This window comes from Mobula birostris, chromosome 29 (assembly GCF_030028105.1).
Source record: "Mobula birostris isolate sMobBir1 chromosome 29, sMobBir1.hap1, whole genome shotgun sequence".
NCBI lineage: Eukaryota > Metazoa > Chordata > Chondrichthyes > Myliobatiformes > Myliobatidae > Mobula > Mobula birostris.
In genome coordinates this window covers 12,631,863-12,652,204 of record NC_092398.1, presented here as the reverse complement: position 1 = coordinate 12,652,204, position 20,342 = coordinate 12,631,863, and the positions used below count along the sequence as shown (strand labels likewise).

Here is a 20,342-nt window from a genome sequence, read left to right as displayed (position 1 = left end):
AATGTCCATTTATGAATCGGATGGCAGAGGGGAAGAAATGGTTTGCCATCGCCTTCTTCTGGGCGGTGTCTTTACCAGATGCGTAACCCCACCCATTATCAATACCCTTCAGAGATTGTTTGCCTGGCGTCTTTAGTTGCGTAACCAGGACTTGTGATCTGCACCGGCTGCTCATACGACCATCCACTACCTGCTCCCATGGCTTCACGTGACCCTGATCTGGGGGCTAAGCAGGTGCTACACCTTGCCCAAGGGTGACCTGCAGGCTAGTGGAGGGAAGGAAAGCATTACACCTCCTTTGGTAAAGACATATCTCCACCCCGCCACCCAATTTTTATGTACATTGTTCATAAAATACTGTATGTTTGCTTTATTGAAAGGAACTTAATGGAATTTATATCATAAACAGGGCATACACAATACCCCTTAGGTACTTTGTAACATAGTGCAACAAAACTTGGATTTGGGATTCAAAATCTTTTATGCATTCAAATTTTACAGCTCGGAGTCTCCTTCACTGTTACATTTTGAGATACATAACAGGAGACCAGAAACCAACTACGTGACTTTAAAAAAAAAATTGGAATTTGGGGTTAATAGAATATTACACAATAAATTCCTACATTAGCTCTTAAATTCATCCATTAAAACTTGCAGCTTCCTTATCTAAGAAAGGATGTGCTGATATTGGAGAGGATTCAACAAAGATTCGTGAAAATGATTCTGGGAAGGAAAGGCTTGTCACGTGAGGAGCATTTGACGGCTCTGGACCTGTAGTTGCCTGAATTTAGAAGAATGAGGGGGGGGGGGGTCTCATTGAAACCTATCAAATGTTAAAAGGCCTAGGTAGGGTGTGTATGGAGAGGTCCTATGGTGGGGGAGTGTAGAACCAGAGTGAACAACCTCAAACTAGAGGGATATCCATCTAGAATAGACACAAGAAGGAACTTCTTCAGCCAAAGGGTGGTGAAACTGTGGAATTTGGTTCCACAAGTGGCTGTGGAGGCCAGGTCATTGGGTGTATTTAAGGCAGAGGTTGATAGATTCTTGATAAGTCGGGGTGTGAAAGGTTACCGAGAGAAGGCAGGACAATAGGATTGAGAGGGAAGTGGATCAGCCATAATTAAATGGTGGAGCAGACTCAATTGGCCAAATGGCCTAATTCTGCTCCCGTATCTATGGTCTAAAAGTATCTCTCCCTATAGTTGGTTATCCTTCAAATGTGCTTGTTTAGAGTATCTCTGCTTAGAGTTTCAGGTACACCAATAAGGGAAGTAACTTTCCTGATGTTCTGTCACAATTCTGCTGATGTTGTGGCTTTTGGGTAAATCACTCTTATTTTTCTAAAGGATTTGGACAGCAAGATCACTGTAAAGCTAAACCAACATGAAACCGCCCTGGGTATTTGGGGAAGGTTAAGTACATTAGAATGAAATTTTTTTTTGGTTGAGGTGGTATTATCTGTAGGAGAAATAAAGGAATTCCATTTGAACTGACTATAATAGGTGATCCAACAGAATTAAGAATTGGTAGATGTTGACCAGCCTTGTTAAACATGAGAAAGAAATATCATTAAAAGGATGAGATCCAAGATATTCTGACACATTCATGGAGCTAAGTGTTAACATTAATCCAGCTATTTGCTGAATCAATATTAAAAGTTGCTGGCCAACTTTTATCGATGTCCAGGAGAGAGCATACTGACATTTGGAATGACAGTGTGGTACTCTACCTGCAGCAAGACAGATAACAAAGCACTCCAATGGGTTACTAAGATGGTTCAGCACATCCTTGGAACTCAACTACTGGACCTGGAGACAACCTAAAACTCTCGATGCCTACGACAGACTCACAACGTCATTTAAAGACCCATCCCATCCCAGACACCATCTGTTCAATCTCCTGCCATCTGGTAGGAGATACAGAAACATCTTAGCAAAGACGTTAAGACTGAAAAACAGCTTCTTCCCAAAGGCTGGTGTGCGGCTGAATAAAGCTACATCCCGGCTTGCCAATGGTCTTTGAGTGTCATGGACTGCCAAAGACACTTGTTACATGTAAATATGGGATTTCTTTTAATCAAGTTGTTGTAAATATCTGTTTTGCACAGACTGGAGTAACACTGCAATCTTGCTGGCTTTTGCAATGACAATAAAGTTCTATCCTATTCTATTCCACTCCAAGAGAAATGCGGCTGCTGGAAGAGGAAAAATCAGATGGAGCTTGGATGCATGTGGTTGGTTTGAGAAGCTATTTTTGTGGGATAGACATGAAGGGAAGACAAGACAAATACCTGACAACATAAACGGAATCAGGGACTGAGGCACTAATGCCACTGAGGGGTTTGAGCAGTCTGCCATGTATTTAGTTGTGGGAATTTTCGGGATTACTGAAAAAATATTGCCTGTATCGAAATTTTTTCTTAAAGTTTTTATGGCTATCTTGGCATTCAGAAATAGCTTGCATGCCCTGTATGATAATTGATATGCTGTCTTTCAGTTGTGGATCTGTGTGCAAGTGGGGATCATGACTGTGAACAGATCTGCATCAGTACTCCTGGCTCTTACAAGTGTGACTGCAAAGAAGGGTTAACGTTAAACCCAGATGGAAGAACATGTGGAAGTAAGTCTTTGGCTTAAAAACTGGAAATTAGCTAACCGCAACTCCTTCTTGCCTCAGTTATATAGATACATGTGCTATGCATTTGTCTGTGCAACTATATAGTTAAAGTTCAAAGTAAATTTTATTACCAATGTACATATACATCAGCACATAAAACCCTGAGATTCTTTCTCCTGCAGGCATACTCAGCAAGTCTATAGAATAGTAACTGCAACAGGATCAATGAAAGATCAACCAGAGTGCATAAGACAACAAACTATGCAAGTGCAAATATAAATAAATAGCAATAAATAATGAGATCATGAGATAAAGAGTCCTTAAAGTGAGATCGTTGGGTTGTGGGAACATCTCAACAGGTGAGTGTGGTTATCCTCGTTTGTTCAAGAGCCCAATGTTGAGGGATAGTAACTGTTCTTGAACCTGGTGGTGCAAGTCCTGAGGCTCTTGTACCTTCTCCCTGATGGCAGCAGTGAGAAAAGAGGCTGGATGGTAGAGATCTTCGATGGATGCTGCTTTCCTACGACAGTGTTTCATGTAGGTGTGCTCAATGGTTGGCAGAGCTTTACCCGTGATGTACTGGGCCAAATCCACTACCTTTTGAAGGATTTCCCACTCAAAGGCATTGGTGTTCCCATACCAGGCTGTAATGCAGCCAGTCAATACACTTTCCACTTCACATCTATAGAAGTTTGTCAAAGTTTTTGATGTCAAGCCAAATCTCTGCAGACTCCTAAGGAAGTAGAGGTGCTGGTCCCACAAGCTTTCAGTTGTTAGGGTGGAATCTGAAGTTATAGTATATGGCAAATAATAATTTCAACAGCAGCCAGTCTTCAGATCTGAATGTGAGTTGTAGATTGAATTTAAAATGTAGCTCTGAACAACGGTCTTCCTGGAGCTGCAGACTGGGGTTGATCGCAAACCAGAAAACAACCCAGAGATGTCTGCATATGCATGAATGCAACTTGGAGACAGTAGGAATTAACACTCATCTAGGATGTGTTGGTGTGAAGATCTACATGTTTGAAAATTGTATGTAATTCAAAGAAAGAATTGTAGATTAATAGTAAATATTGGAATTGTCCTGCTGTTACCTTTGATCTTTAGCATATAAAAATGCCATGTAATATTGGGTCAGGCAGGCCTCTTCTTCCAAGAGTATCTTGAAGGCTGAATAAAGACTTCTATATCTACCAGGTCATTGTCTCTCCAATGTCGATGTTCACTGTTGCAACACCACTTAATGGTAGAATAGGTCTGTATGCAAGCATTTGTTTTATGGCTACATTATTTTAAGGTAAGGTTTGTTCTCCATGCTATACTCTGCTACACTATCTTAGACAGGCACATGGACATAAGGAAAATGGAGTGTTATGGGCTGTATGGGAGGGAAGGGTTAGATTGATGCTGGGGTGGATTAACATAGGTCAGCACAACATTGTGAGCCAAAGGGGTTGCACTGTTCCATATTCTATGTTCAAATGCAACAGATAATTAATTATTTACACCTTAAATCCTAAGAGTAATAATACTTTGTTCATTCGTTACGTACCATGTCTTATGACATGGGCAATCACGGTCTTTCCATGACTGTGATTGTTCTTGGCAATTCTTTCTACAGAAGTGGTTTGCCGTTGCCATCTCCGGGGCAGCGTCTTTACAAGACAGCTGACTCCAGCCATTATCAATTCTGTTCAGAGACTGTCTGTGGTCACATAACCAGGACTTGTGATATGCACCCGATACTCATACGACCATCCCCCACCTGCTCCCATGGCTTTACATGATCCTGATCTGGGTGGGGCTAAGCAGGTGCTACACCTTGCACAAGGGTGACCTGCAGGCTAGCAGATGGAAGGAGCGCTTTACACCTCCTTTGGTAGAGACGTATCTCCACCCCACTGCCCAATAACGATATTTATAAAGTGTAAATAGCAGCACTATTCAATATAGTGTGGGCACGTGGCCAAGTGGTTAAGGCATTGGACTAGCGACCTGAAGGTCGTGAGTTCGAGCCCCAGCTGAGGCAACGTGTTGTGTCCTTGAGCAAGGCACTTAATCACACATTGCTCTGCGATGACACCAGTCCCAAGCTGTATGGGTCCTAATGCCCTTCCCTTGGACAACATCGGTGTCATGGAGAGGGAGACTTGCAGTATGGGCAAGTGCTGGTCTTCCATACAACCTTGCCCAGGCCTGCGCCCTGGAGAGTGAAGACTTTCCAGGCACAGATCCATGGTCTCGCAAGACTAACGGATGCCTTTTTTTAAATTCAATAGATGAACATAAACATGCACTAGATTTTCCTTTTGTAAACCGGCAATGTAAATTGTGCCACCCACACAGAACACTGATCTCTTTTTAACTTTAAGTTATTACTTATTCATGACTTTTCAAAGAAAAGCTATTTCAAGAACTGCATTATTCTTCTAAATTGGAAATTACAATTGTTACATCGGCTGCCCTTGGTCCTGAGAACGGGAATGGCACAATAAAAAGTTAAATTCTGTATTTATTAATCCCTGCTTTTAATTTTCCTCCCAGCTTGCAGTTCAGGAGCTGTCGATTTGGGCTTCGTTATCGATGGATCAAAGAGTGTGAGGCCCGAAAACTTTGAGCTGGTCAAAAAATTCATCAATCAGATCATCGATTCCCTCGACATTGGCGATCGGCAGGCCCGGGTTGCTCTTGTTCAGTACTCGAGCTCGGTCAGGACAGAATTCCCCCTCAACAAGTTCAAAACGAAGCAAAGCATCAAGTCGGCGGTCAAGAACATGGAGTACATGGAGAGAGGAACAATGACAGGCCTGGCTCTGCAACATCTGTCTGAAAAGATCTTCGTCCCGTCACAAGGAGCACGAGAGAGCATCCCAAAAGTCGGCATTGTCTTTACTGATGGGCGCTCACAGGATTATATTAATGATTATGCCCAAAGGATCAAAGATAAAGGTAACACTAGAAAAAAACCCGTTAAGATATCCTATGGGAGGAACTTGCAAGACCATGGGGAAAGAGTTAAGACATTCTTTTTTTCTTTCTTTTCTTCTTCTCTTCCTTTCTTTCTCCCTTTCCTTCCTTCTTTTCTTCCTATCTACCTATCTATCAGCCCTTTCAGTCCTTCAAGCCATACTGCCCATCAATCCCCTGATTTAATCCTAGCCTAATCACAGGACAGTTTACAATGACTAATTAACCTACCAACCGGCTGGTCTTTGGACCAGAGCACCCGGAGGAAATTCACCCGATCACAGGGAAAACATACAAACTCCTTACAGGCAGCAGCGGGACTTGAACCCGGATCACCTGTGCTGTAAACCATTGTACTATGCTACAGTGCCACCAGACATGTAACTAGTTGGATAGACCTACCAAAGTTCAGACACAAGCGCAGTCCTCTACTATGTTCTGCAATCAAACTATACTGGTCCTTTCTCCGTGCTTTATTTAAGTCCCTTAACTAGTATTTATCTACAATTAAGATATTGACTGCTAATCTACTCCCTACCTGCTGTGAATTTCTCATTTGAGCTCAAAATGTGATATCTAACTCAACATTCTCTCTCCCCTGCAGTCAGATGAAGCTAAAAGCTGCTTAGGGAAACAGTTCCTTAAAATAACCCATAAGACCTTAAGACCTTAAGATGTAGGAGTAGAATTAGGCCATTTGGGCCATCAAGTCTGCTCCATTATTCAATCATGGCTGATCCTTTTTTTTTCCCTCCTCAACCCCAGTTCCTGGTCTTCTCCCCATAATCTTTGATGCCACATCCAATGAAGAACCTATCAAGCTATGCCTTAAATAAACCTGGCCTCCTCGGCTGCCTCTGGTAACAAATTCCACAAATTCACCACCTTCTGGCTAAAGAAATTTCTCTGCATCTCTGTTTTGAGTGGATGCCCTGCTATCCTGAGGCTATGCCTTCTTGTCTGAGACTCCCCCATCATTGGAAACATCCTTTCCACATCTACTCTGTCTCGGCCTTTCAACGTACAAAATGTTTCAATGAGATGCCCCCTTATCCTTCTGAATTCCAGTAAGTACAGGCCCAGAGCCATCAAGCATTCCTCATAAGATAACCCTTTCATTCCCAGAAACATTCTTGCAAACCTCCTCTGAATCCTCTCCATCTTTTCTTAAATGAGGAGCCCAGAACTATACACAATACTCAAGGTGAGGCTTCGCCAGTGCCTTATAAACCCTCAGCATCACATCCTTGCACTTGTATTCTAGACCTCTTGAAATGAATACTAACATTACATTTGCATTCCTCACCACCAACTCTACCCGTAAGTTAACCTTAAGGGTGTTCTGCACAAGGGCTCCCAAGACCCTTTGTAGATCATGTTTTTTGGATTTTCTCCCCATTTAGCAAATAGTCCGCACATTTAATTTCTACTACCAAAGTACACGGCCATGCATTTTCCAACATTGTATTTCATTTGCCACTTTCTTGCCCATTCTCCTAACATGTCTAAATCCTCCTGCAGCCTACCTGTTCCCACTGTGCAAAAGTTACAAGCTGAACTCAAACAATTTGGTGCAAAAATTAACTTAAAATAAGTCTGCAAGTAATAGATTGAGAGTCAATAAAAGGGTTGAAATTTGTTTTCCTGGAGATGCATTTTGGGGGCTGATTGTAGACAAAGAAACACTCCATTTGACCACAGAAGCCTGCATATACATGAATGCGGCCCAAAGTCAGTTGGAATTAACATCTATTTTGGGTGTCTGGAGTGTGGGTGTGAAGAAGGAGATGTGTGAAAGCTATATGTAATTCAAAGGAAGCATTGTAGTTACATTACTATAGAATAGTCCTGCTGTGCCCTTTGATTTTAAATGAATTATTTATGGACAGTAATGGAATGCAAAATGTTGACATGAGCAAATAATAATGTACAGGCATCCTTTTCCATTGACCTCCACTGCAGTGCACTCTGTTACCTTGAGTATTGTGAACAGTTTTGGGCTCCTCATCTTAGACGAGATGTGCTGGCGTTGGAGAGGGTTCAGAGGAGGTTCACAAGGATAATTCCAGGAATGAAAGGGTTATCATATGAAGAATGTTTGATGGCTGTGGGTCTGTACTCGCTGGAATTTAGAAGGATAAGGGGGGGATCTCACTGAAAATTTTAGAATGGTGAAAGGCCTAGACGGAATAGATGTGGAAAAGATGTTTCCCATGGTGGGAGAGTCTAGGACAAGAGGGTACAGCTTCAGGATAGAGGGGTGTCCACTCAGAACAGAGATGCGGAGACATTTCTGTAGCCAGAGGGTGATGAATTTGTGGGATTTGTTGCCACGTGCAGCTGTGGAGGCCAGGTCGTTGGGTGTATTTAAGGCAGATAGGTTCTTGATTGGACATGGCATCAAAGGTTATGGGGAGAAGGCCGGGAAATGGGGTTGAAGAAGAGAATAAAAAGGATCAGCCAGGATTGAATGGCGGAGCAGACTCGATGGGCCGGATGGCCTAATTCTGCTGCTATGGCTGTGGCCCTGTGGTTACAAATACATAAGTTTGTTGGCTTGCTTCCTGGTTTCCACGTGTGCAGGAGACTGTCTGGGTTGTCACGTTATCATGGCAGTCATGGAGCACTTTGGCTTTAGTGACCGTAGTTCTATTAGTTTTAAGATAGTGACGGAAAAGGACAAGACAGGTTAGTGTCCTAAACTGGAACAGGATTCATTTTGGGGCAATTGGACAAGATCTAACACAGGTTCATTGGATGAGTTTGTTTGAATGGTAAGTGAAAGGCTTTCTTACACTATACTTGTGAAACCCATTTTTTACCGGGCCTCTCTTTAGATGCAGCTCGTTAGCCCCTCGCTAACAGCCGTCGGACTCAGCAGTGAGAAAACCCCCCTTCTCAGGCTCCGTATGTCTAGGGTAGATATGACTTGGGTTACCACACCTGGGAGGTTGGGATGTCTCACCAACCCGAGCCCCAGTCTGCGTGAACACTGTATAATTACTGCCCCATGCAATTGCCCATTGGCAAGAAATAACAGACCATACATGGCATACAATTAGAAAGAAAGTATACTTATAAATGGTAACTTAACCAAACTTATATTAAAGAAGAAAGAGAAAAAAAGAAAAAAAGCAGAAGGACCCATCATAACTAGAACAGTCAAATGTGCGCAGGTCGGAGCTCAGATCTTTCAAGAGCTTATTGTCCGGTGTACCAATGGCACCAACTCCTCTTCACTGATCACCAGTAGGATTTTCCTTCTTGGACTCCATCGAGTTGCGCATTCTTGTTGGATTGAATCCTACGGCCAGTTCTCTCAGGCTTCTTCTCTCTTTATCTCCCGCTGAAAAAGACGTCGACCCACCTCAGTGTCCATCATAAAACCTCTCCACCCAGCGTTTTCTGGAACCTTCTCCCAATTCCACCATCCTGATTGGATGACACGACACTCCTAAGCAAGGGCATCACAACCTCTTTAATGGTAACCCAAACACTACTAGCAGAACACACTGCTTCTACAGAAACCCATTAAATAAAATACCCCACAACATTAGCAGTAAATTCTTAGCCAGGGTGTTACACTTGTATTATGAGTGTGATATCAGGCGTCCAGAAGCAGCACGTTCTTACTCAGGTGAAGGGTAAACCAGACTCATTTTCTAAATTAACACACACAAAGAGGAAAACACACACAGATGTTGCTTTCTTCAAAATTTGTCAAGAATTCCTGTGTTGAATAACATGTTTAGAAGAAACCATTGATGAGAAAATCTATCATGTTATCATTCCTGTACATTTTAATAAGTAAATGCATTTAATAATCTGTATGTTGTTCCTCTCCGCGCCTTGTGGCGCATCGGGTGGCAGCCTCTTTTGGTTTCCTTAGCACTTGTCTGTTTTTAAGAGGCTGAGGTGCTAGCTCGATGCTCAACCCAGTACTGATGGAAAGCGTGCAAGAAGCCAGCCAGATGTGAAACACTTGTCTTGAAGTTCAGCACGGATGCCACTACACCACCAGCTGGCTGACCTTCAGCATTAGATTTGATTCAACTGAGAGAATTGATATAGACTTTGAATTTGATATTTCCACCCAAGCCATGGCTCCCGAGAGCAGATAAATTGATAAAACCGAGGCTTTGAAACCTTTTATGAATGGCACATGTTGTCATAACAAACACTTTTGCTCTCTAAAGAAAACATGTCAGTTCTCTGTGTAGAATGACAAACATCCTAAATGTCTGTCACTACCATTCAGATTTTGTAGCATCGGGTTTTATCTACCACAGTCCTTTATTTCCATTCCTGTGCAATCATTGTATTCTATCAATGTGCCCCTTTCACAATATCTGCATCCTCCCAAGTCCTCCAATCCTCAAGGTCCTTTGACAAGCCTGCCACAGAAAATAATAACCGATGAATCAGCCTGAGAAATCAGGTTGGAATGGCAGCACCTTATATTCTGTCTGAGTAGCCTCCAATCTGATGGCATGAACGTCGATTTCTCGAACTTCTGGTAATTGCCTCCCCCCTTCACCATTCCCCATTCCTGTTTCCCCCTCTCAACTCATCTCCCTACCTGCCCATCACCTCCATCTGGTGCTCCTCCCCCTTCCCTTTCTTCCATGGTCTTCTGTCCTCTCCTATCAGATTCCCCCTTCTCCAGCTGTTTCTCTTTCACCAATCAACTTCCCAGCTCTTTATTTTGCCCTCCCCCTCTCCCAGGATTCACCTATCACCTGCCACTTTGTACTTCTCCCCCACCACCTTCTGACTCTGGCTCCTCCCCTTCCTCTCCGGTCCTGAAGAAGGGTCTCGGCCCACAACGCCGACTCTTTACTCTTCTCCATGGATGCTGCCTGGCCTGCTGAGCTCCCCCAGCACGTTGTGTGCATTGCTCTGGATTTCCAGCATCTCTCATGTTTCAGAAATCCACATAATGAAGCTGCACAGCCCCTTCCAGGGATCAAATCCGGCCAACACTTCCAACAAGAACCAATGAATGGGGATGAGAAAGCAATTCCCCTGATTTCCTTGTTCCAAAGACACAAAGCTACTCCTGCTCCAGATGAAAAAAAATGGTGAACTGCACCCAGTAGGGATTGGACCTGTGAATCTGTGGCTCTAGTGTGTTGAGCATAATTATATATTTCATTATTGAATAGCATAGGAGCATCCATCTTTCTCTATGTTCCTTGATCCTTGGGGGTTTTCAACCATTTTATGCCTTGGACTCCTACCATAACCAAGGAGTCCATGGACCCCGGGTTGGAAACACCTGCCTTAGAATTTAAAGTTTTTGTTCTTGACAATAGTTAGTGGCGGGACAATACCAAGTTCATGTAACAATACAGGCAATACAAAAATGGTAATACTTTCCCCTTTTGGGCTCTTAAGTAACAAATAGCGGAGAAGATCTTCAAAATGCAATCAGTGATTCATTCTTATATGTTTTCAGGCATTAAAATGTTTGCGATTGGAGTGGGGAATGCCCTGGAAGAAGAATTAAGGATGATTGCTTCAGATCCAGTCAAAGATCATTACTATTATACTGCAGATTTCAAAGCAATGAATCAAATCGCAGACAAATTACAGGTTAAAATATGTGGTAAGTTTTTTTTTGAAAATAGTTCAGTATTGTATTTTAATTTCTCTAAGTCTGGATTTTTCAGACTAGGAAACTCGGTAAATACTGCTCTGCCCTCATCCCTGGGCAGAATCTTGGATTTCTGAGCATCTGATAGTGGGAAATAATTGGAATTGAAATATCGCCAACAATTTAATCTTTTTTTTTCACAAACAAGAGAATATCTGCAGATGCTGGAACACGCACAAAGTGCTGGAGGAACTCAGCAGGCTTTTCTGAAGAAGGGTCTCGGACCGAAATGCCGACTGTACTTTTTTTCCATAGATGCTTCCTGGCCTGCTGAGTTCCTCCAGCACTTTGTGTGTGTGTTGCTTAATCCTTTTTATCGTGCATTTGAAACAAGTGTAGAATCACGTAGTGTGTATCTGAGGAATTGATTAAAACCTTTTCAAGTTGGAATAATCAGGATCAGATTTAATATCACTGACACATCTTTGCGGCAGCACTACAACGCAGCACATAATATTAGAGAAAAAAGACTGAATTACAGTATATTACTAATTATTAAATAATATACTGTAATATAAATTAAATAAGCAGCACAAAAAACAGAAATAAAAAGTAGTGAGGTAGTGTTCATGGGTTCAGTGTCCATTCAGAAAATGAATGGCAGAGGGGAAGAAGCTGTTCCTGAATCATTGAGAGTATCAATCTCATTTCAAACACTGTGGAAATGTTTATAAATGCTTTTATGGTAAATGTTCAATTAAATTTATCCAAATCAATTGCATGAGTGTTGTTGGATGCCAGATGCTACCCAGTGCTGGATCTATGTTAGTTTTCAGCAAAGCTGTCACCTCTCGACTGACTACAAATTCTGCCACAATGTGAATGCACTGACATATCACAGATGGGAAGTGTCGTAGTAGACGGACTGAATGAAAACTGCATGAGATAAATTTTGCTTCAAGTGTCTAGGGAGCAAAAAAATCTTCAGATACAAAATCTGAGATAAGGGTGGAATATATTGGACAAACTCATCAGAACAGTCAACATCTGTGAAGGAAAAAAAGTTAACATCTCAGGTTAATGACTTCGTAACAGAACAGTTCTTATAAGGAACTAAAACATGACTTTAACTGAAACATGCCTTTTTATTTTGTGTTTTATAATCCGTGTTTTCACTCATTTTTTTGCTGCAGTTTGCACAATATTTTTTGCACGTAGGGGTAGGAGTGGGGTTTGATGTTTTTCTCTGAATGGGTTCATTCCATGGTTTGTTTCGTGGCTCTCTACGAGGAAGACAAATTTCAGGGTCGTATGCTGCATGCATACTTTGAAAATAAATATACGAGGAAATTTTTCTTTCTTTCTCTCCCCACAGAAGTTGCCTGAGCCACAGAATACTTACAGATTTAAGTAATGTTCGCTTTGCTGCAACTTCATTACAATCGGTGGGGAAATAGCACAATTTTCCAGCATCTGAGAAGTTTTACTTACCGATAAATATCTCTACTGGGATCTGCAAACGTGATTCACAGAGAAGTTGAAGAGCATTGATATTTTTCCCTCACGTATCTTCTTTTTGCTTTCAGTTGAACCTAAAGACCCATGTGCCTGCGAGTCACTCGTGGAGTTCCAGACAAAGGTGGAGAAAATAATTAAAACACTGACGTCCAAACATATCCTTTTAATCTCTCGTGCAGTTTATCTGTACATTAATATATTATACATAGATACTAATTCATAATAACCTAACATTTCTTGTTCCTGAGCTCCGTCTACCAGAACAAGCGCGATCTCCGAGTAGCCACCCATTTTAATTCCATTTCCCATTCCCATTCTGATATGTCTATCCATGGCCTCCTCCACTGTCGTGATGAGGCCACACTCAGGTTGGAGGAACAAAATCTTATATTCCGTTTGGGTAGCCTCCAACCTGATGGCATGAACATCGACTTCTCAAACTTCCGGTAATGCCCCCCCCCCAACTCCTTCACCATTCCCATCCCCTTTTCCCTCTCTCACCTATCTCCTTGCCTGCCTTCACCTCCCTCTGGTGCTCCTCCCCCCCCTTTTTTTCCTTCCACGGCTTTCTGTCCTCTTCACCCCTTCTCCAGCCCTCTATCGCTTTCGCCAATCAACTTCTCAGTCTTTACTTCATCCCCTCCCCCTTCAGGTTTCACCTTGCGTTTCTCGCTCCCCTCCCCCCACCTTTTAAATCTACTCCTCAGCTTTTTTTTTCAAGTCAAGTCACTTTATATTGTCATTTCGACCATAACTGCTGGTACAGTACACAGTAAAAATGAGACAACGTTTTTCAGGACGATGGTGCTACCTGAACAATACAAAAACTACACTGAACTACGTAAAAGAACACAAAAACTACACTAGACTACAGACCTACCCAGGACTGCATAAAGTGCACAAAACAGTGCAGGCATTACAATAATTAATAAACAAGACAATAGGCACAGTAGAGGGCAGTAGGTTGGTGTCAGTCCAGGCTCTGGGTATTGAGGAGTCTGATGGCTTGGGGGAAGAAACTGTTACATAGTCTGGACGTGAGAGCCCGAATGCTTCGGTGCCTTTTGCCAGATGGCAGGAGGGAGAAGAGTTTGTATGAGGGGTGCGTGGAGTCCTTCATAATGCTGTTTGCTTTACGGATGCAGTGTGTGGTGTAAATGTCTGTGATGGCGGGAAGAGAGACCCCGATGATCTTCTCAGCTGACCTCACTATCTGCTACAGGGTCTTGCGATCTGAGATCGTACAATTTCCGAACCAGGCAATGATGCAGCTGCTCAGGATGCTCTCAATACAACCTCTGTAGAATGTGGTGAGGATGTGGGGTGGGAGATGGACTTTTCTCAGCCTTTGCAGAAAGTAGAGACGCTGCTGGGCTTTCTTTGCTATGGAGCTGGTGTTGAGGGACCAGGTGAGATTCTCTGCCAGGTGAACACCAAAAATTTGGTGCTCTTAACGACCTCTACAGAGGAGTCATCGATGTTCAGCGGAGAGTGGTTGTTCCGTGTCCTCCTGAAGTCAACAACCATCTCTTTTGTTCACATTCAGAGACAGGTTGTTGGCTCTGCACCAGTCCGTTAGCCGCTGCACCTTCTGTCTGCATGCTGACTCATCGTTCTTGCTGATGAGACCCACCACGGTCGTGTCATCGGCGAACTTGAAGATGTGGTTCGGGCTGTGTGTTGCAGCACAGTCGTGGGTCAGCAGAGTGAACAGCAGTGGACTGAGCACACAGCCCTGGGGGACCCCGTGCTCAATGTGATGGTGTTGGAGATGCTGCTTCTGATCCGGACTGACTGAGGTCTCCCATTCAGGAAGTCTAGGATCCAGTTGCAGAGGGAGGTGTTTGGGCCCAGTAGGCTCAGCTTTCCAATCAGTTTCTGAGGAATGATTGTGTTGAATGCTGAACTGAAGTCTATGAACAGCATTCGAACGTACATGTTTTTTTTGTCCAGGTGGATTAGGGCCAGGTGGAGGGTGATGGCAATGGCATCATCTGTTGAATGGTTGGGATGGTACGCAAACTGCAGGGGGTCCATTGGGGTGGGGGGGGCAGCAGGATCTTGATGTGCCTTCTGAAGTCCTGACGAAGGGTCTCAGCCCGAAACATCAGCTGTACTCATTTCCATGATGCTGCCTGGCCTGCCTGAGTTCCTCCAGCATTTTGTGTGCTTGTTGTTCCTTTATAAGCCTTGTGGCACATTGGGCAGAATTTTTGCCATTTTCGTACCATTTTTATGAGGCCAATTTGCTAACTTGACACCATACCCAGCATGGACAGCAGGATGGAAAGTGTTGAAGAAGCCAGCTGGATTCCAACTTTGGACCATCTGCCTCGAAGTCTGGTGCTGACACCACTACATCACTGACCAGCTTATACCTAACATTGAGTTTCAGAGAAAAAGAATATGCAGAGTTGCGTTTTGAACTTTTATTGCAGATTGGCTAATATTGTTTGCAATTACCCTGCATTCTTGATAACAATGGGTGATCAATTGTGGATATATTCATTAGCTGTCCTCTCAAGTTGCCAGCCGGCAGCTTAGAGGCATCCACACCGGACTTCGAGGCGAAAGGTCCCAGGTTCAAATCATTGCACACTTTCCATCCGTGCTGGGTTGAGGGTCGAGCTATCAACTTGGCCTCCTAAAGAAACAGACAGTGCTAAAGAAATGGCAGGAGGCCCTCATTGCGACACAAGGCGCGTCGAGGGACTCTCAAACATTTTCTGAGATTATGGAGGCCAGATGTGAGTTCTTTGCCGGGATGTTGAGGTAAGGTGAGGAAACCAGCAAGAACAGTTGCTTATTTTTTTGGGGGGGGGGGTACATCTTCACAGATAAACTGCAAGGCTGCTTCAAACAGAGCTTCTGGCCACAAGGCACCTCCTGTGTGTGAAGAATCCTTGGATGGGAATCTGCCGTGAAGACTGAAGCCTTCGAGAGTAGAGAAGTAACACATAAATCCAGAGGGAAACTTCCATATTTCCAGGAGAAGAAGCCCCAAATGTCATGGTGTTCTTGGAGGTCATTGTGTGAGAGGGTGGTGGTGCTGCTGCATCACTTCAATGGGCAAGGTCTCCAAATTTCAGAAGCATATCATAATTGGGGTCCTGTGTTGGGGGTGGGAACTAGATACGTTTTTAATGGTGGAGGTCAGATGGTGTTCAGAGGTATTTAAGGTTTATGCGGAGGGTCAAGAAGAGATGGAGGTGCTTAATGGGTTGGATGCATGGGATCACCCAGTTTCCTCAAAATAGAGCGGGCCATAGTGTGAAAACCAACACAATAGTACAGTAGATTGGAAAAAGCACAAATGAACCTCTGCTTCACCTAGAAAGACCGGGTCCCCAGATGGTGCAAAGGGAAGAGGAGGAAGAACAGGCCTTGCACCTTCTCTAATCGCAAAGGAAAGTGCCACACCATGGAGAATGGTGACCGAGACAGAACGGCAGCCAGGGAGTCGAGACGGGAGTGACGCCTTGAAAATGCTCTTGGGGAGGATCGAGAAGAGGTAGAGGAGTTTAATGGGAAGCTTGTTGGGCGATTGGAGGAGGTGCTCCAGCTCCCCCTGCACACATGGAAAGCAACACACACAAAATGCTGGAGGAACTCAGCAAGTCAGGCAGCATCTATGGAAATGAATAAACAGTTGACATTTCAAGCTGAGACACTTCAGCCTGTAAAGCTACCATGTTGTTCTCCCTCGTAAATAGGATTTTTAGTTTGGTTTCAATAATATATTTCCTAAGACCAGGTTGACAGGGTGGAGATATGTCTCTGCCAAAGGAGGTGTAAGGAGCTCCTTCCCTCTGCTGGCCAGCAATCAGTTTCATCATCATCACCATTATGTACCGTGTTGTATGATGTGGGGTCATGCTTGTTCTTGGCAAATTTTTCTACAGAAGTCGTTTGTCATTGCCTTCTTCAGGGCAGACCCCAGTCACTATCAATACCCTTCAGAGATTGTCTGCCTGGCATCAGTGGTCGCATAACCAGGACTTGTGATGTGTACCAGCTGCTCATATGACCATCCACCACCTGCTCCCATAGCTTCACGTAACCCTGTTTCGGGTTGGGGGGGGGGAACTAAGCAGGGTAAGGAGGTGAGGCAGTGGGGGGAATGAAAAAGAGGAGCACTGCCAGCACTCATGTAAGATTACAACATGTGTCTCACTTTTCAGAAGGCTTACTGATATATTTTTTAAATTCATTCATTTACGGGATGTGGGTGTCACCAGCTAAGCCAGCATTTATTGCCCGTCCCTAGTTGCCCTCGAGAAGGTGATGATGAGTTGCCTTCTTGAACCGCTGCAGTCCCTGAGGTGTGGGTATACCCTCAGTGCTGTTAGCGAGGGAATTCCTTGGTCTTGACCCAGTGACAATGAAGGAACGGTGACATGTTTCCAAGTCAGGATGGTGAGTGACTTGGAGGGGGATTTCCAAGTGGTGGTGTTCCCAGGTATCTGCTGTTCTCGTCCTTCTAGATGGTAGTGGTCGTGGTAGATAGTACTGATATATAGTTTAGTATTGATTCATTTAAAGTTTTACACCACTTTTGCCTAAACCACTATATTTCAATATTTTGACTGCCATGCAGTATGGTCCTTAACAAATTTTTGCACTAGGTGCCTTCGGAAAAAAACTGGCAGCTCTTGAGAACAGTCTTCTTGTCAAATAGACACCGCTGCACTTTTCCTGACAACTGTTGACACCATCAAGTATACTGAAAACATGCTTATTTAATATACAGGGGCATCTGAATTACTAAACAAAAATGCTTTTATTTTAAAATGTCTAGACTAGTTACCTTCTCCATATTAAGAAACCCTCTAACAATGTTTCCCAACCTGGGGTCCACGGACTGCTGGCTTAATGGTATTGGTCCATGGCATAAGAAGGGTTGGGAACCCCTGCCCAATAACAAGAAGTGCAGTCACTTTCATTTGGACAATGCACTATGAAATAAGCTGGAAACACTGAGGCTTCTGGTGAAATATTTTGTATATTAATGGAGAAATATGCTAAATATAAAACTAAGTCAAAATTTGATTTGTATTTATATAGTAATTTACTTGTTTGATACTAAAATTGGCAGATCAGTCAACCATTTTTACCCCAAGCTCATGTATTTTGTCCACTGGCTAAATTAAAAGTCTCATTAAAAAGAGCATATGTTCTGAAAATAGTCTGATACACAGGAACAAACTTCCACTGTGTTCCGTTCTTATGTGAGGCGAGCAGTTAAGACGTGCCATATTTATAATTTTTTGGACAAACCCAAGGGATGAAAGTTTTTAAAATTTGTGTGCGGCCAAAAAAGCAGAACACGAGTGTTTCACCTGCCTATTGCACTCCTCTCCTGATTGGCTATCGAAGGGGAGCGTAACAAGTGAACAATAATATACCATCTTCTTCATGCTCGTGACCAGAGATCTGTTTCGAACTCAAAATGTCTTATGTGTGCCTTTTAAAAAAATTCAGATATTTATATATTTAAGAAGAAAAGGTATCATGGAATCTTCAGTTTTGTTAAGATGTTCTGTTTTGTCACTTGGTAAAATTGTATCGTGTCAGGAAATCACAGGAAAATAAAAGTGGCCTAAAAAGTTCAAATGTTGCCCTTCATTCATTTTGTTCTTTCGTGATATTGTTGGACGCTAGGGTCCCAGGATTAAAATGTCCCATCTTTCACACTGAGAGCTTGAATTTAAGACTGATAGAAAGAAGACAGCAATCGTTATGTTTTGTAAGTTCAAAACACTTAACTAATTCAAAGGAAGACAGGAGAGTCCGAAATGCAAGTCTAACTTTGAGGTTACTTCAAGCGAGCAGCGTACATATCACGTGGTAGCATGAGGACGTGTGTCATTCACATATTTATACATATATTCCGTAATGAATTATTTAAACAAATAAGAATGCTTAATCAACCATTATCTATATATAAGATTACTCAAACTTCACTTCACTATTAAATACACAAAAGTAAGTTCATTTTCATTTCAATGATTCCCAGAACAGTACTGTCAAATTTTCAAACTGGAGCACAATATTGATCTAATGCAGATTCTTGCTGCTGCCAGCTGGGATCTTAACTTTTTCTACAAGGGACAAAAAACTTAAAGTGTTGGAAAAACTTAGCAGGCTAGCCAACAGTTCTGGATAGAGATGCAGAATTACCACTTCAGGTCAAAGACCCTTCTTTAGAACTGGAGAACAAAAGGAATAGAAGGGAGATGGGTCCAGGAAACAAGACTAATTTCCTTACCAACACCTGGAAGAGCTTGAGAACCTTGAACCAACAATCATGGGAAGGGTCTGAGACTGGGAGTCAGAAAATGCTGGGTGCCAAGACTGGAGAGCATAGTGTGCAAGCTTTGTCTTTTGTCAAGCATCTTTTTTGCTACATCCCATAACAAACAACAAATAACTCAGAGAGGATCAATCATAAGTACATTTATTTTATGTGCAGTAAGGGGAGGCTATCACCGCACAACCACCGGTGAAATGCAGTTCGATTGTCAGGCCTTTAAATAACACCATCTCAGGGGCCTCACCGGTGCCTTATAAAAGCTCAACATTGCATTCTTGCTTTTATATTCTAGTCTTTTTGAAATGAATGCTAACATTCCATTTGCCTTCCTCACCACTGACTCAACCTGCAAATTAACCTTTAGGGAATCCGGCACGACGACTCCCAAGTCCTTTTGCACTTCAGATGTTTGAATTTTCTTTCTGTTTAGATGTGATGAAATAATCTATAGAAATGGCATGCAAAAGCTTTCACGTGACAATAATAAAGCAAATTATCACGTCCCAGTCACGATTTCACCTTTCCCTCTCCTGTCTGATTCCACCCGCCAAACAGCCCTCCTCACCCAGATCAAATTCCCCCTTGCCATCTCTTGCCGCACTCCTCCCCATCATCCCAACTCCCTCTCCCCTCTACTCCTTCAGTCCAGATGTAACGTCTTGATCCGAAATGTCGACTCCCCATTTCCCTTTTACAGGTGCTGTCTGCCTCCAACAGTTTGTTTGGTTTTTTTTTTGGCTGGGATCCAGCTGCTTAGACGCCAATAATTTGAATGAGGGGAATGATGAGTAATATGTTCAAGCCTTCTGACAATGCAAAGCAGCATCGACTCTCGGGAAGATGCAAAGAGACTATCAGGGAGACGTAAACAGATTAAACGAATGGGTAATAACTTAGCAGATAGAAGATAAAAATAAGAAGTCACACATAAAAAAAAACAATGCACTTTTAAGTAGAGAGATTGAAGCATCGCCCCTTGAGGTTGTCCTGGATGCTGGGGAGGCCAGTGCCCATGATGGAGCCCACTGAGTTTACAACTCTCTGCAGCTTATTTCAGTACCAGACAGTGATGCAGCCAGTTAGAATGCTCTCTGCAGTACATCTGTAAAAAATGATGAGTGTCTTTGCTGACACACCAAATCTCCTCGAACTCCTAATGAAATATTGCCACTGTCGCGCCTTCTTTGTAGCCGCATCGATATGTTGGGTCCAGATTAGATCCTCTGATCCCTCGATGAGGACTGTTGTGTGCTCCCTCATCTTATCCTCCCTGAAGTCCACAGTCAGTTCTTTGGTGTTACTGACGTCGTTGCTGCAACACTACACAAC

At 43.0% G+C, this 20,342-nt stretch overlaps 1 protein-coding gene across 1 annotated transcript in view; it reads left to right on the top strand.

Annotated features, from left to right (window-relative positions):
* Positions 1-18,313, top strand: part of matn1 (matrilin 1) — a 36,874-nt gene extending 18,561 nt beyond the window's left edge. Inside the window, 5 exon segments of the mRNA XM_072246609.1 lie at positions 2,500-2,622; positions 5,164-5,568; positions 11,045-11,194; positions 12,769-12,855; positions 17,323-18,313. Coding sequence (XP_072102710.1) covers positions 2,500-2,622; positions 5,164-5,568; positions 11,045-11,194; positions 12,769-12,855; positions 17,323-17,378 — 821 coding nt within the window. The 3' untranslated portion in view covers positions 17,379-18,313.
* Positions 18,314-20,342: the final 2,029 nt, after the last annotated feature.